Source organism: Drosophila willistoni (assembly GCF_018902025.1).
Source record: "Drosophila willistoni isolate 14030-0811.24 chromosome XL unlocalized genomic scaffold, UCI_dwil_1.1 Seg142, whole genome shotgun sequence".
Classification (NCBI taxonomy): Eukaryota; Metazoa; Arthropoda; class Insecta; order Diptera; family Drosophilidae; genus Drosophila; species Drosophila willistoni.
In genome coordinates, this window is record NW_025814053.1 from 4,951,477 (window position 1) to 4,968,067 (window position 16,591).

The following is a 16,591-nucleotide window of genomic DNA, read 5'->3' on the forward strand; positions in this document are numbered from 1 at the left end:
GAGAAAAAACTATCGAACTGTATGACACTACAAGTGTGGGACAGAGTTCAATTTACCGCACTGAGACTACTTCGATTTTCGATAAAACGGAAAGATATCGATAGTCTTGTTGTGACAACCTCAGTTTGTCCGTCTCTAATAAGAAAACTCATAGCGAAAAAAACCATAAATTTCTCTCCGTTTCCGACTCTGCGTTCAAATAAATAAATAAATATTTAGAAAACTATTTTTTTGTTATTTCTTTTTTGTACGATTAAACAAATAACCAAAAGAATCAATTGTTCCGTGGATAGCCCAAGAGAAATTCAAGTGCGGGGCCCCGTGTGTTTGCTGGAACAGAGCAAAAGACAGAAGAAGAGAAAGAGAGCTGCGAAGCAAGGCAAAAACAGGCGTAGGTAGCAATTTTGAATAGTAAAATTTTGGGATAAAGAGAGTAGTTCCCAATTTATTGTGTGTGCGCTTGTTATTTTGGGCAATGGCATTGGCAGAGAGGAAACTGCTGTGTGCAACAATAGTGCAAAACAAATTGAACAAAGATATAAAATGACCGAATGACAATATTTGGCCAACGACATAATCGTATTAGATTATTTGCGACGTCGACAGCGCTAGCGACAGCAACGCTGGCAGCGACGACGGCACCTTGCAAAGCTGCAACTGTTGTGCTCATCCGCAGCCTTCTCTTGTGTCCTGCCCATTGTATTGGTGTTGGTGTGTGTTTTGAAATTCTATCATCAATCTCCACTTATTTCCCTGCTCCAGGAACAACAACAACATCAGCTGCAGCAACAATACTATGGCTTTGGACAGCGCTCTGACATCATCCTTGACAGTAAAGAAGAAGGATGCCTCAACGGAAAAGGAGAATCTTTGGTGAGTGAGTGCGGTGAAAACAAGTGAAAACAATATGTAAAAGAAAGCAAGTAAAAGAAGAGAGCTACTCCTCGACCCCCTCTCACCGTAAGATACCGCGCTCTTTTAGCTGACGTTTGCAAATAATTTTGCAATAATTATGTTACCTTAGCCGGCTACTGTAACTGCTCCTTTTCCCTAATCTCTCTCTCAGTTCCTCTCTCTATCTCTATCGCGCTCTCTTTTCGCGTTATCCATCTCTGCCGTTTCCCAGCTGTTTGCATGTTAACCATTTAACCTCAAAAACACTTTTAGCGTAATTCCGTACAAAGCTGTGGCTGCCTAGTAGAAAAAGAGAGTAATACAATGGGGTGTCGGATGGGGAGGGGGCGAAGAGAGCGCAACAAATGTATGCGCTGCCGCTGCCGCTGCTGTTGATGATTCATGAAACAAAACTAAAAATCGAGAACCGCGCAGTTGACGTCGATGTCAGCCGTGGCAGAGCCTACCTTTTTCCTGTTGTTGTTGTTTTTCTTATTCGCGCTTTATCAATTTTGTATTACTTTTTGCATTAGTAGCTTCTGTCCAATCAGCCAACAAAAGCTGGGCTTTTCAAGCCATGGTCTATGAATGGCTAAGTGTGCGTCCGTGTGTGTGTGTGTGCGTGAGCGAACGATGTTGTCATCGTTTAAATATGTCTCTTAGCTTAAATTACTTTTCAAAACAAATCTCGACTTAAAATATACCCTTCACAAGAAATCTTTCAATCAATAACCTTTTCTTATCATGTCGTTTACTCTTTTATTAATTGATAAACAAATTTGGTAACAAAACATACTTACCATACTTAAATATTAGTTTTCAAGAAACATATTTTGGTCAAGTGAATTCCACTCCCAGGGTTATAAATTTTCAAGTTCGTAAACGGGAGAAGACTTTGTAGGCAGAGGAATGGATAGCTAAATGAGAGGAAGTCTTCAACTCGAGATCTGTGCTCATAAAATCTTGAACTCAAGATCGATTTTTTCACCTTTGTTTAAATGTCAAGAATTAGTTTAGCTAGTACTTGTTTTAGCCATTTTCTTCAATTTAAATTTGGGTTAAAGTTTCCTTTGACAAGTCGCACTATCCTATTATCAATACAAAAATCTATAATATTATTCTTTTTATATGTGCCAAAGAGCCAAGGATGATGTCACGCCCTTTTTGGATTACTTTTATGGCATCCTCCTAAGTTGTCTAGAATTATATTTGTATCTAATGTCGTTTTATTGATTAATTGAGTAATCATTATATAGAGATCAAATTTTAATATTTTGGTATTCGATTATAGTTAAGGATTATTATTATTATTGGTTATTAATATTAATATTATATATAATCTATAAAGATAGAGAGAGAGAGGGAGATTACATTTCCTCTATAAAAACATCGTCATTATCGTTGTCATCGTTGTTATCGTTATCGTTCTCGATGTGTGTTTGCTGCTGTTTATCGAAATTGTTATGTATACGTTCCAACAAATCGGTGGCAACCAATGCAAAGTCCTCCCACAAATTGTCATCATGATGCTGGTAATGCTGATTGGCCTCATCTTCAAGAGTTTTAGGCTGCTGTTCTGCTTCCGGGTCTGCAATCGCATCCACATCCAGATCCTGTTCATCATCATCTCCGGGATTGCCTAGTCGCTCTTCATCTAAATAATCGGCCAATACATCGCTGACCTCGTCCAAAATGTTGCCACTCTGACATAGAGCAGTCGCACATTGACCATCAATCAATAGATTCCACAGGGCCTGACACACAATGTTGGCCATAAACCAATCCTCCTGTTCCAACGAACCTCTCAGCAAAAGGAGCAGCAGATCCGCGCCCCGCAGTTGCAAGAAAGGCGAACGTTGTTCGCCATCGCCCAAGAGATTGACTAGTACCCCAATGGCACAGGTACGCAACTCGTAATCATGTCCGGCAGACTGCCGTGTCAGCTGTTGCACCATCAGAGGCAATCCACCGGCTGCACAGAAACATCGACGGGCCAGTTCGTTTCGTGTCAAGTTGCCCAAGACCCGTACCAATTCCACTTTAGTTGAGGTCGTTTGGCATTTGGACAAAGTCTCGGCCAAGGTCGCCGATAGCTCATCGATGAGGCTCTGTAAGGAGCCCACAGCCGGAGTTCCCGCTTGTTTATCCTGATAGAAGCATAGATTATGCAGGGCTCCCAGTGTGGCATGCAGAAGTTCTTGCTGTTCGGGTGACTGTATTTCAATAGATTGATCCATTTGGCTATTATTTAATTGACTTTCTCTTACCCTTTGTGTTTGTCTAGTTGAGCTTGCATCTCGCAACAATTGCAGGAGCACTGAGCCGAGAGTATGAATGTTACCCAAACCAGCTCCAACCTCGGAATTGACACTCATATTTGCAATGACACGTATTAACTTGATTTGGGCATCGATAAGGGAAGCCTCTGTTGCGGCGGATGGGTTATTATTGGTGTTGCTGTGGCTGCTGCTCAGCTGTTTTAATACATTCAACAGATACTCCATGGCAACATCATTGTGAAAGTACTACAATAATGAGGAATGAGACCAATCTTAATCTGTAAATGCCTGTGAAACTTTACCTGAGTGCGGGCGGACTCATGTTTGGCCAATATATTACCCAACATATAGCCCAGACGACTGAGAACAGCCAATAGGCGTTCATTCCATTGACCAGCGTCATCCTTATTGGCACAACAGCAAGATGGACCCAAAAGTAACCCAATGCGGGCTGTATACTTCAATAGCATCTCACAGCAATCTGAATCCTCGGATAGAACACTGCACAGAGAATAAAGTGCAGCATAATTGATGGACTCTTCAGTTTGTCCTTTGAGTGACTCACCTCAGGGCACGCACAACATTGGCCTGAACTTCCAGCTCACCCATGGAGACTTCAGCAGCACGTATCAAATGTGGACAGGCCAATTGCAATTGCAATTGAAGACGCTGTTGCTGTTGGCACACATTGGCCAGGGCACGCATCGCGGCGGACAACTGATAGAGTGTATGCAATGGTGGACCAGACAGACGACGTGTGGCCCCCGCCTCGTTTAGCATTTGCAAATGAAGAATCATCAACTCGACGGCCCCATGCCGGGCAAGGCGGGCTATCAATGTTTGCTGGCCACTCAATTTACGTGGACAAATGATGGCTGTCTGTCCGCCTCCAGATCCAGAAGCAGAACCAGCTAGAGCTGTAGCTGATGTTATGGCTGCCGCTGCAGTTGGTGATGTTGTTTCTATCAATTCGACAGGCCAATTGCAATTGAGGGCATCATCACGCTCCTGTTGTCCACTACTGGCTGTCAGGAATCGTATTGAACCATAGGCATAGATGCAGGCCTCTGGCTCCTCCAGTGGCGAGGCATGGCCCAAGCCATCGATAAGCAATTCAAGCACATCGTGTTCATGGAACAAACTGTCGTGCTGCTCATGGCGAGCCACCTTAAAGATTAACTTGCAGGCTCCAGTAAGATTGCTGCCAGTCACACGAAGCTTAGGAACAATTGATTAATGATTAATTTGGACTATATAAACATATACATATCTATTACCGCCAATACAACGCGTGCCACAGCCAAGAGGATACGCGGAGATGTACATTCAACCAGACCATAGAGTCCTCCCAATATGAAACCACGTTTAAAGTTTCGCTCCTGTTTGCGTACCCTCGTATAGAGCTCTTGTAATATCTAATGAGTGGATAACAAAGTGGATTCAAATGGCAAACTCTGACTATTGTGCATGTGATATCCTGATTACCGCATTGATATGTTGAACTGTCTCGGCACTGCATTCCTTTAGGCCCGCATGTTGTTTCAATAGTTCAATTAAGGTCTCGCTGCTCGACTGACAGAGTAAATCACCATTTCGTGTGGGCGGTGGCATTGGCGTAGCTGGAGCACCTGCCAATGCCGGCAGTTGCCGCGGTGCAACTAAATTTGTAGGCGGCGTCATTGGTGGTTTCTCATTTTGCAAATAACGCATCCTACACATTGCGAGATCTAAAGATTCAAAGCCCATATCTATCTAAATGTTCGATACTTACGAAAAAGCACTGGGCGGTCGTCCGGCTAAGGCCACCTTGCCATAGAGTACACGTCCGGGTTCACGTGGAGTTATTGGCCGACGAGTACTAACCAAACGGGCACCGCCAGTGGCTGCCATCATTTGTGGTCCAACTGCAACAGCAGCAGCTCCCATTCCCGCTCCATCGCCTAAAAATAGTTTTGCTTCGCTTATAAGCTCAGCGGATGTCTTGCGTCTGCCCATGCCCAAGGATAATTTGTGCAAACTCTGTTCACTAGAATTCGTGTGGACCGAGGACACCGGCGGTTTTTTAGTTGACGGAGTTATCTGATTTTGTGGCTGATGCTGCTGTTGCTTCTCCTGTTTGGGTTTCTCCTCATTAATTTTTGGACGTGTCTCACTGCGTGAACGACGCTTTAAAAGCAAACTCATATTTGTTGTTTCCTTGTTTTTTTTTTTCCTTTGTTCTAATGTTCCACTTTTGCGCTCTGTAGTCAGTCAGTCACTGAACGTCATTTTGGCTAGGAAAATATATATATTTTTCGTTTTGGCTTTTGTGGATTTTCACCATGCCAACCAACGCGGAAAGGCCCGTCGCGAGAGAGAGATAGAGGGAGAGAGAGAGGGAAAGGACTGAACTGGACTGGTGTGGGAGTGGGGGGCAGACTTTGCATGACTGCCAAGAAGTGTGAAGCTACTCACGAAAAATGTTTGTTGCCACCACCAAAAAAATGAAAATAAAAGCCACCTAATATCCCAGGAACAGTGACACCTAATATGGCAGAAATAGTTGGCCTAAAAGTGAACTAACGAAACAAATGTTATAGTAACCACTGTGCCCCATAGAATGACTAGTCTATCAAAAGGTAGTTTAAATACTTTTCTACCTTTTTGGGTGGAATGATAATATGTAGAGTTATATTTTATTCTGGAAGCAAGGAATTGGCTATAACAACAACAACAATAACAAGAGAAAACATACAGCAATGGGGCAAACAATCGATATCTATACAGAAATTTCTCACAATACACAGTATATACATATATTCCAAGAAGGCAACTACTAACCACTAGACTGAAAAGTAGGCTGTACGTGAAGAGAGAAGAGTAGTCCGTAGAGCGGTTGTCCAGTTCCAACAATTGTGTGTGTGTGTGCGGAAAAAGGCAGGAACCTTACATTGGAACCTAGGAACCTGAAGAATTGATGGGGCCCACTTTTGCATGTCACTCAAATGTTCTAAAATGCGTTTCTTCAATTTCAAGATATTTAATTGCCTTAATTGAATTGCATAAATGTGGTTGTTGTTGTTGTTGGTGGAAGAGGAAGCGGGTGAATGGCGTGTTTTAAAAGAGCTAAACTATAAAATATTCACGCCAAAAAAAGAGAAATTTTTGAAATGACTAACAACTAATTGTACTCAGTGAATTGCAAAGCAGGATATACATACATATATATCTATGCGGAAGGAGCGTAAATAACTTTTTGACCCAAATTCACATGGACTTCCAATTACTATAATGTTGCCTTGTTTGCAGGTCTGCGATATTGAATGAAGTACAAACACAGGGCAGCACAAAACTTCCATCAAATAAATCTGTACTAGTATTAGGCGATAATGCCACCGGCAAAACGACATTAATTGCTAAACTTCAAGGCGTTGAGGATCCAAAGAAGGGTTCCGGCTTGGAATATGCCTACATTGATGTCAAAGATGAATACAGAGACGGTGAGTATATAGATACATAGATATCTAATATGTAGAATCTTCAATTGATTGCTGTTGTTGTTGTTTTTTCACAGACATGACGCGTTTAGGCGTTTGGGTCTTGGATGGTGATCCAGGACATACAAATCTCCTGCATTATGCGCTCAACGAAACGAACTATGCACATACCCTCGTCATACTCACAGTGTCGATGACACAACCCTGGGGCTGGCTGGAGCAGCTTAATCATTGGATCAAAGTACTTGCTCAGCATATTGAGAGTCTTCAGTTGGATCCCAAAGAGAAGGAGGCGGCACGTCAACGCTTAACCACAACGTGGCAAAGTTATTGTGAGGTCGGTGATGATCTTGATCCGGGATCGCCAGTTAAACGCACCATGCGCAACAATTCGATTGATGAAGATGATCTGTTGCCGCTGACAGAGGACGCACTAATTACAAATCTTGGCCTAGATATTGTTGTTGTGGTCACAAAGGTAAAAACCATAATTCATCCTGTAAATTCCACTGAATAAACTCCAAACTCTCTCACCACCTGTATTTTAAGACGGACTACATGACCACCCTGGAAAAAGAGTACGAGTATCGTGACGAGCATTTCGACTTCATTCAACAATGGATACGAAACTTTTGCCTGCGACATGGCACCTCACTCTTCTATACGAGCGTTAAAGAAGACAAAAACTGTGATCTCCTCTACAAATATTTGACGCATCGAATTTATGGTTTACCATTCCGTACACCAGCGCTAGTCGTTGAAAAGGATGCGGTACTCATGTGAGTGACAACTTGAAATCGAAAAGAGTTTTTTAATCAAATTCTCATATTTCTCTTTTGCAGTCCGGCTGGCTGGGATAGCTTGAAGAAAATAAGTATTCTGTATGAGAACATGCATGGTGTGAATGCTGAGAATCCATACACAGATATCATCAAGTCGCCGCCCACTCGAAAGGTACGCGCAGAAGATAATCCATTGAATTAAATTTATACATTTGTTCTTTCTTTTATTTTATCTTTAGGCTGTTTCTAATCGTGAGGCTGAAGTGCAAACCGAAGATGAGCAAGCGTTCTTGGCACGGCAACAGGAGATACTCAAGCAGGGTAGTCAAGTGCGTGGTGAATCCCCATTGCGTTCCCAGGGATCAAACTCTGGTGGCAATAAGAGCGGTGTTCCCCGTACTCCAGGCAGTGCGAGTCAGAGCTCGCCCAAGAAGGTAAGCGCTTCCTCTCTTACTCTATTGTAATTCTGATAATTTGTTTGTTTTCTCGTTAGATTGATCCAAAGCTAACGCCTGCAACGCCTGGTGGGGAGGGAGTTCTCGCCAATTTCTTCAATTCGCTGCTACACAAAAAGTCGGGCAGCACTACACCTGGCGGCGGACCAGGTGGTCCTGGAAGTCCAGGTGGTGTAGGTGGCACCCCACGTACATCCAATGGCACCGATGGCCTTACAATGACACCTGAAAAGCTAGCCGTACGCACAGATGCGGCAGCCGAATTGGATCGTCTATCGCGTAGCGCTAAAAAGGACATTGATCTTTCGCAAAGTGAGTGTTGAAATGTGTGTGTGGCTGCTGTTACTGCCACAAACCAACCAACTCGCGCCCAAAAACAAACTATCAAAATCACACACACACCCACCCACGTACACACAACACAACTCCAGGGAGCTGCTTCTCGCTGACACAAAGGAAAACAAACAACTCTTCGATAAGAACTCAAAAATCTTCTGCCGCTCGGGGTGACAACTGCTGCAACTTATCAACAAGGACACTCTCTGCAAATCATACTTTTGGATCATTTAATGAGGCAAAATGTGATTTTGTGTTTCAATCGTTTATTTTTGAGACCATCTCAAGGGAGCTTCTCTTGAGTTTCAGCTAAAATTCCATTCAAACTCATAAGATGAGTTTTTGTTTCGTTGTTCTTTTTTATTTTTTTTTTTTATATTAATATTGTGAGTTCTGATTTAACGCGAAGGGAAACAAAATTTAACAATTATGTAAGTCTAAGTCTGGGCTAGGGCAAATATTGCCAGAGAGTTGGCCAAAAAGTGTCTGGTGTTTATTTCTTTCTTCTTGTCTGGAGGGCATGCGCCACACCAGCACCCACACAAAAACACACACACACACACACATTTGTATAATAAATTATTTAAAATATGTAATAATAATTAAACAAAATGCGCCGCAGTGTGAGAGATTCAAAACAGTTATGCTTATACAAAAACAACAAAAAAGAAACAAAAACAATACAAAATACACATGCCTAACCTGTAGTTGGTAAGCTGTATGTATTTTTTAATTATATTAATTATTAAACACACACATACACACACACACACTTACATTTGTAGAAATCGATTGTACTTGTAAGAGTTGGCTTCGAAATTCTTTTTTAAAATTCCTTTTCAATTTTTGTCGTGTTTGATTTTATTGTAGAAAACGAACAACAATTAATATGTATTTTAGCTGAAATTTTATTTTTATGGCCAAAATGTGCTGCTGAACTAACTGAATTATTGTTAAATACCCGCATACCTTTTTGCCCCATCCATAATATACACATATATATATAAATATGCATATGCATTTTTTTTTTATATATATATATATACTAATTATCATTATAATAATTATATTGAAAAGTCAATCGCAGGAAATATCAAGTAACGGCAGTCAATCGCCAAAAGTTCGGAGAAAATACAAAAAAAGACGCACTAAATTGAAGAAACAAAATTGAAGAACAAAAAGCAAGAAAATTATATATTTCATACTATATATAAATGAAAATTGAAAATTGGTTTGTCATATCTAAAATTGTTGCATTATCTTATGTTTACAAAAAGAAGAAAAAAATAAAAAACAATTAATTGAAATGCAAAACACAGTTAAAACAGGTGAGAGCGAGAGATGGGCTCAGTTTCGGATTGTTGTCGTTTGTTAAGTTAAGCTTTAATGAACCTCGCTAACAACTTTTGATATATACTCTAAATACTACATATTTTGTTTTGCCATAAATGCACACACACACACTCACACACACAACAACAACATTAACCAAAAGGATTGCTGATGACGATGACAACAAATGGCTTATCACACAGCTGTCTTGCCTCTCGCTCTATACCGTGTGTGTCTATATCTCTCTGAACTAAAAAAACTATTTTTATGTACATTAGAAATATATATCTTTATATTTATATACATATAGATATATATTTACACATACATACTATTATATACATACATAGAACAAGCAAAACAAAAACATAAATTATTGTGCAAAAATTTATTTAAACAATACACCAAACAACATTAATAACAACAACAACATCAGACGGAACAAAAATAACAAATTTCAAATGTAAAATTATAAAAACTAAATCAAAGGAAGCGAAAAAAAAAACAAAGAGAGAGAGGAAGAGGGAGAGAGAACAACAAAACTACGACGAAATCATAAAAAAAACCAATTTAAATAAACGATTTTCCAAAAACGAACAGAAAATGTTTAATTTCTTCTATCATGTTGGCAAACTTTTAACTAAGAAAGTGGAGGAAAAACTCAAAGGAAAAAGGAGAATTGGAAGCAAGGTCAAAGGAACCGAAAGGATTAAACTTACCACCAAATAAATCAAATAGTAACTTAGTTTAATGATGTGATTAGAATTTGTCTCAGAGATTAGCTAGACAATTATAACAAAATCTATTACTAACGGAGAAGGCAAATATGTATAAATCTAAAGAATAACTTTTGCAACACTAATCTCTAATACGGTTCAAGAAACTTGTAATTTATCTTGGCCAGCTGCTGTTGCACTTACGTGCACAACATTAAATCAAAATGGCAATCAAAATCAAAAGTCAATGTCAGATATTTTGAGCCAAATCGAGGATGGCAATGGCACAAGAAAGCGTTAAGTCAGTGTGCCATATTTACTCTGTGTGTGTGTGTGTGTGTGTGTGTGTCTGTGTGTAGGATGGGATGGGATAGGATGGGGGTCAAAATGTAAGAATCAACAAAAGATGAAACAAAACTTGAAGCACACAGACGACCCTCAAACGCAAAGATGCGGGCAAAAAACAATAAGGCTAAGCCCCGACGACAGGCAACAGCAGAAGCGATAGGGATAGGACTTGGGATTGGGGATTGCCATAGTTCGTGTTGGAATGAGTATGCTGGAAAGATGAGACAGGCACACACACACACACACATACATACAGAATGGTCATCCTTGGAGTTAGTCAAGGCAATCATGGCAATTGGATCCCAGCTGTTACGTTGGGCCAATAGGCTATGGCGAAAATCATTTCATTTATGGAAATGTTGATAAAAAAAAAAACACAACAACAACAACAAATAAATCGATTTGAAAATGTGCCTTCAAGCATCATTAATAACAATAACAACAACAACAACAACAACAAAAACAACAAAGAGAAAGGATGACATATAATACTGGCAAAAATAAAACAATAATTATCGCCCACATATCAAAGTGATAACAAATAAATTGACAGAAAATAAGCAAACGCATACTGACATTAAGGAAAGACATTAACCAGGATGTTTGCCAGGTTTTGGTCCTGGATAGGGATTATATAACTCCCTAAAGTATGCTAAAAATAACTGAGAAACAGCTGTGCGGCTCACGTCATTCTAAAACAAAACGAGGCTTACAATTGATGCGATCACGACAATTATGGCATACTTTAGGGGGTTAAGAAAGAGATAAACAGGTTCCTGATGGCAATAGTTCTTCTGTATTACACATTAAATTGACCTTACCAAGTTTTTTTCTTCTCTACAATTCTTTTTTTTTGTCAATAAAAAACCAATAAAGACGTATCAATTTATTTACTTCAGTTTAGTTATGCTCTTGTAGCTCTTGTCACAAACAATTTCATATTGTGGCATTTCTGAAATTGTATTTCCAAGTTAATTTTCATTGAAATTGCTTTTGCTGTAGGATACTTTTTCACTCGCACTTTAATTTCTATTTTCCTTTGGCTCCCTCTCACACATTTATCTAACAAATTGAGTTTCCGGCGGCGGTCAGGAGCAAAGGAAGAAAAAAAAAAATGGAAAAAGAAACCACACATATAAAATCAAATGTACAAGTTGTCATAGTATTAGTAGTAGCAATAGTGCGAGGGTTGTATCATCAGTTTAGTAATTAGTGCAAATGGAGTTACACACAATCAGGAAGGGAGAGAAAGAGACTTTCTTTCAGGAAAATTGCTCTTTGGCCTAGTTATATTGATAGTTGATTTTGATTGGAAATTTACTGGTAAAATATATTATTACAATGCCACCCTCGTTATATGTAGCTTGCACTTGTATGTGTATGTGTAAGTTTGAATGTGTCTAGATGGCAATAGTTTCCTTCTTTCTTTAGTTTTCATCCACTTCTCTCTCAATTGCTGTCTGTCTGACACTTTTTGACCAGAAGCAATTTGAAATTTCAATTGTTTTCCTCGCATTTCTGTTTCTAGTAGTTTCTCTTTTACTACTATATCGCCTTACTCAAGTCATTTGCAGTTGTGACAAGAAAAGGCAAAAAGAAAAACAATAGAAAAGACAATTAAAGCCATTAAGACTATGACAATTAGTTGCACATACCTACTAACTATCTGGCACAAAAGTGAGGAAGAAACTTGCCCCCCAAAAAAGTTCTTACATAAATCAGTCGTAGATATACTAGAAAAGTGAAGGGCAATTATTATGTGGTTCTCCAGAGAGAGAGAGACTCGATTCAACATACATAAATCGATATGGTACAGATTCAAAACTGGTAAGTTAGACTCTAAAATAGGAATATATCATAAATAATAGTAAAATCGCCAAAGAAAATATTTTTGTTTTGAATTTTATATGTATTTTCCTTAATAACATGGCTGAAATGTCTTTCTGAATGACATTTCATGCCAAGAAGTATGCAACAGTTTATCCACATGCCGCTTGAGTTGCTTCAGTAAATTCAATAGCAACAATTACTTGTTGTAATAAGTATATCAAATGGCATCTTGCTAGTTTTATGTCATAGTTATTCAAAATATTTGATTAGCTTTTTGCACAACAATTTCAAGGGATAAAGAGGCTAACTTAATACCTACCTACATCTTATGTTTAGTTTGTATTTGTTGGAAATAGTCTTCTAAGTTAAGTGATAAAATATTAAGTTCATCTCTGGGAGACTTGAGGATTCAAATAGTGCCTTATATCAATCATGTTCATATCAGTCCGCCGACTAGAGCTTGAATTTTAAAGAAGCAAGAAACTGTTATTGAAATTATTATGTAAAACAATTCCATTTCAACTTGATCCGATGAACTTACAAACATTTTGTTTACAATTGAATGTTTGCCATTCGACTCTCTTCGACTGTCTTCAATACAATGAAAAATTCGTAATTGAATAAAAAATGGCAACTAAACTTTTACTTAAATATGTAAATACAATGACTTAAGTTTTTAGTATCCAGATGTCTTTTAGATTTTAGTATATGAATCCATCAATTTTTCTGTTTTTGTTTGGATTTCTCTTCTTTTTTTTTATCCATTTGTTTTTGTTCCAAAAAAGTTGTTTTGACGTTTGTTTTTCGCCAAGGTTATGCATTACAAATAGAAGACAGAGATGTAGTCAGAAATAGAATGAACATGGAGATAGATGGAGAGTGAGAGAAAGAGAGAGAGAGAGAGAGAGAGAGGGGGGCATCGTTGAGAAGCTGTCAAAAGTTTTTTTTTTTGTTGCCCTAAGCCGTAATTAGGCTGTCATTATAGTAGAAACTGAACTAGCCTGATCTGAACATAAAACTTGTTTGCTTTGGCTTTTGGCATTGCCTATTATAATAATAAGTTGTGCGTTTTATTTCTTGTCTTGTTCTCTGTTCTGTTCTAGCCTTTTTATGATTAATTAATATGAATTTAATTTATTAATATTGTAACACAAATGAAAACCAGAAACTCATTCAATTTTCGAGGGTAGTTTGATCGCTTTTTGGTTTGCTTGAAGTCTGTGATATGTTTTTTTTTTTTGTAGAATAAAAGGTGTTAATATCACTTATCAAAATTTAAATTAAATTATTTGATATCTGAAGTTTAAGGGGTTTGCCGTTTGAATTTGTTCTTATAATTTAAAGTAAGACTTTTTTTATAATGAATCCTTACAATCGCTTCAAATTTTTCCAAAAATGTTTTTTAGATTTTCGCTTAAAGTTCTAACAAGAATATCATTAGCCTTTACTCTAGAGTCCTTAATCAGGAGTAATTAGGAATTAATGCTCTTAAAGCCATGGAGAAAGATTCAAAACTCTCCCTCCTAACTCTACATTCGCCTCTGTCCTTGAGTTTTTTATCTGATCCGATATTGATCTCTTGAACGAACATTTTTGACCTTGAATAAATCAAAATTGACTTTTTATTTGCAGAAATGAAATATCAAACAAAGAAGAAGAAGAAAAAAAAATTAATACTATTTGGGGATGGGTTATATTGGATTTTGGTTTTCATATGATCTCGCCCAATGGTTTGATGGTCAACTCATGTATTTGGACATGAGGAGGCGTGGCAATGGCAAAGAGAACTGCCTGGGATATATCTTCCGATTGTAAAATCGTTTTATTAGCAATATGACGCAAACTATCTGGAATTATTTCCGTATCCACAGCACCGGGACTGATGCTCTGTATAAAATTAAGAAACGCAACATAATTATTATTTCCATTAGACAATCAAGAATTTACGACTTACAGTGACTTTAATTCGCGTGCCCAGACCCAAAAACTCTTGACGATACATTTCGGTTAGGGCATTGACTGCATGTTTGCTGGGTGGATAGATATTGAGATCAGGTGCCACGCCCACTTGGGCAGATTGAAGCTTGTGACCCAGAATACTATTAATTAACACAATATGACCATCGAATTGACGCTCTCTCATGGAACGATAGGCCCGCTGAGTGCACAAGACAATGCCCATGATATTGGTTTGAATGACCTGTTGGATGTGAGCGATTTTCATATCAACCAATTGGCCCGTCTGCAATGTTCCGGCATTGTTAACCAATATATCGATGCCATCGTAGTGCTGGCATATCCAATCGAAAGCCTCGTTCACAGATTTCTCAGAGCCCACATCGCAGTAGAGCGGAACAAGACGATTTCGTTGAGCTGCTGGCAGCTTCTCTTGCAGCTCCCTAACCCGTTCGATGCGACGTGCCAGGCCGATTACTGTTAGACCAGAACTAACCAAATCCTTGGCAATGGCCGAACCAATGCCCGAACTGGCGCCCGTTACAACAGCCACACGATTTAGCCAACGTTCCATAATTTCTGGCGAGTTGAGATGAGTTAAGATGAGTTCAGTTACGATTCTAAGCCAAAATACTTGGTGCAAGTTCCTTTTATAGTTCTCGACCTTAGCTTTTGCGTGACATAGTTGTATTAGCCAGTGCAAACGAGTTCAACTGGCAAACACTTCCATCTTGCCCCTCCACCGTTCTCTATCCCCCCTCATCACATTATAATTGAGCTTATTGGATAGCATGTTTTGTATATACTAAGTAGGCGAGGGTTTGCCTAGTCATCATATGCTGACATGGTAATTTAACATTTCCAAAGCTGATACAGAAAATATATACAAATTAGATAGTTACTTGCTATACAAAATAAAAAGAGATGATTGAAACTCCGCCTTAAATTAAGCGATTGAGAAAATTGATTATATTTATTTGAGAAACGATCTATTGAAAATGTTCAGTACGAATCTGTTTCTATCTATCTATCGTGAGCCTCAACTTGATCTCTATGTGACTGTGATGGATTACAATTTTGATGAGGGAAATAGGGGAGGAGGGAGAATCTTTCTTGGATATCGAAAATCGATCAGTTTCAAAGTTTTGCGGGACAATTTGAACCCCTCTCGAGGAGGAGTTGTTAGTTAGTTTTCCAACTTAAAGTTTGGATTTCTGTTGTTTGAACTGTTTAAAATTCTGCACGAAATAAGTCAGAGTTTTGTTTTTGTTAGTTAATCAAATATTTGTTGGCGATAATACATAAATCTGAAATTTAATTGGCCATCAACTTTAGTTAGTTGCCTTTTGGTTTTGGCATTTTTAATGCTTGGCGACAACAAAAGTAATAACTAACAGTCAACATCCTTGGCCCCTTCACCATCCACACCACCATTCCCCCACAGCCATCCCCTCCCCTCCTGTCCACCGCATAATGAGCATAAAGTTTTTGCTCTGGTTTTTGCCTTTGGTTTTGGTTTTCTTTTTCTTTTTCTCTTTATTTTTTTTTGTTTTGTTGGTTAAATTCAGGTCGTTCCATGTTATTTAGCATAAAATTTTTATATATTGTGATAAATGACATTTCTTTTCATTTTGCAGCGGAGGTTTTTTTCGTTTTTTTTTGTATTTTCTTTAGCACATTTTTTTGTCCTTGTTTTCGTTGTTGGTGCTGCTGTCGCTCAGTGTTAATTTTTGTTAAGAAAAAAAAAAATGAAGGAGAAGGAGGATGAGGATGTCCGTCCTCAACTGCAGTAAAGAATAATGATGATGATGACGAGGAGGAGGTGGAGGAGGAAGATGATGATACAGATCAGGTCGACCAGAAAAGAAAACTGAATGAATAAGGAATATATAATTTTGATTATATTTGTACAGAGGAATCCTAATTTATGTTTTCTTTTTTGATTTGATTGTTAATTGTCTTTGGAAAGGACTTGTAAAGGATATCAAAGAGTTCCATCATACCCTTTAACACACACACACACATACACATACATACATACGGTTCAAAAGTAAAATAAAATGCAAAACACTTGAACTGAGTGGAAACGAAGGAAACGGCTAAAGCAAAATAAGCAACAAGAATATGAATACCAGAGAAGAAAGATGAACAATACGCAACATGAAAGGAAAGGAATGAGTGAAGAAA

The 16,591-nt window shown here is 38.5% G+C and overlaps 3 protein-coding genes across 4 annotated transcripts; 1 reads left to right on the top strand and 2 right to left on the bottom strand.

Moving 5' to 3' along the window:
- The first annotated feature begins 127 nt into the window (after nucleotides 1-127).
- LOC6644790 (cytoplasmic dynein 1 light intermediate chain 1) lies at nucleotides 128-9,536 on the top strand. 2 transcript variants are annotated; one of them, XM_023176885.2, is made up of 9 exons: nucleotides 128-391; nucleotides 763-873; nucleotides 6,462-6,652; nucleotides 6,727-7,127; nucleotides 7,199-7,428; nucleotides 7,492-7,603; nucleotides 7,671-7,865; nucleotides 7,925-8,198; nucleotides 9,300-9,536. In XM_023176885.2, exons 2-9 carry the CDS (start codon nucleotides 797-799, stop codon nucleotides 9,377-9,379), a joined length of 1,560 nt encoding a protein of 519 aa, XP_023032653.1. In that variant the 5' UTR covers nucleotides 128-391; nucleotides 763-796; the 3' UTR covers nucleotides 9,380-9,536. The 2 variants fall into 2 exon arrangements, with proteins under 2 accessions (XP_023032653.1, XP_002067606.1); XM_002067570.4 differs by lacking the exon at nucleotides 9,300-9,536 and having other exon boundaries at nucleotides 129-391; nucleotides 7,925-9,232.
- On the bottom strand, nucleotides 2,250-5,357 carry LOC6644791 (armadillo repeat-containing protein 2). Its single transcript, XM_002067571.2, has 7 exons — nucleotides 4,945-5,357; nucleotides 4,659-4,884; nucleotides 4,451-4,588; nucleotides 3,739-4,391; nucleotides 3,476-3,674; nucleotides 3,162-3,419; nucleotides 2,250-3,107 (listed from the first exon to the last, which is right to left on the bottom strand). The coding sequence occupies exons 1-7, from the start codon at nucleotides 5,355-5,357 to the stop codon at nucleotides 2,262-2,264; spliced, it is 2,733 nt and encodes a 910-aa protein (XP_002067607.1). The 3' UTR covers nucleotides 2,250-2,261.
- A 4,502-nt stretch (nucleotides 9,537-14,038) lies between the features above and the next one.
- LOC6644789 (farnesol dehydrogenase) lies at nucleotides 14,039-15,007 on the bottom strand. Its single transcript, XM_002067569.4, has 2 exons — nucleotides 14,403-15,007; nucleotides 14,039-14,335 (listed from the first exon to the last, which is right to left on the bottom strand). Exons 1-2 carry the CDS (start codon nucleotides 14,976-14,978, stop codon nucleotides 14,159-14,161), a joined length of 753 nt encoding a protein of 250 aa, XP_002067605.1. The 5' UTR covers nucleotides 14,979-15,007; the 3' UTR covers nucleotides 14,039-14,158.
- Nucleotides 15,008-16,591: the final 1,584 nt, after the last annotated feature.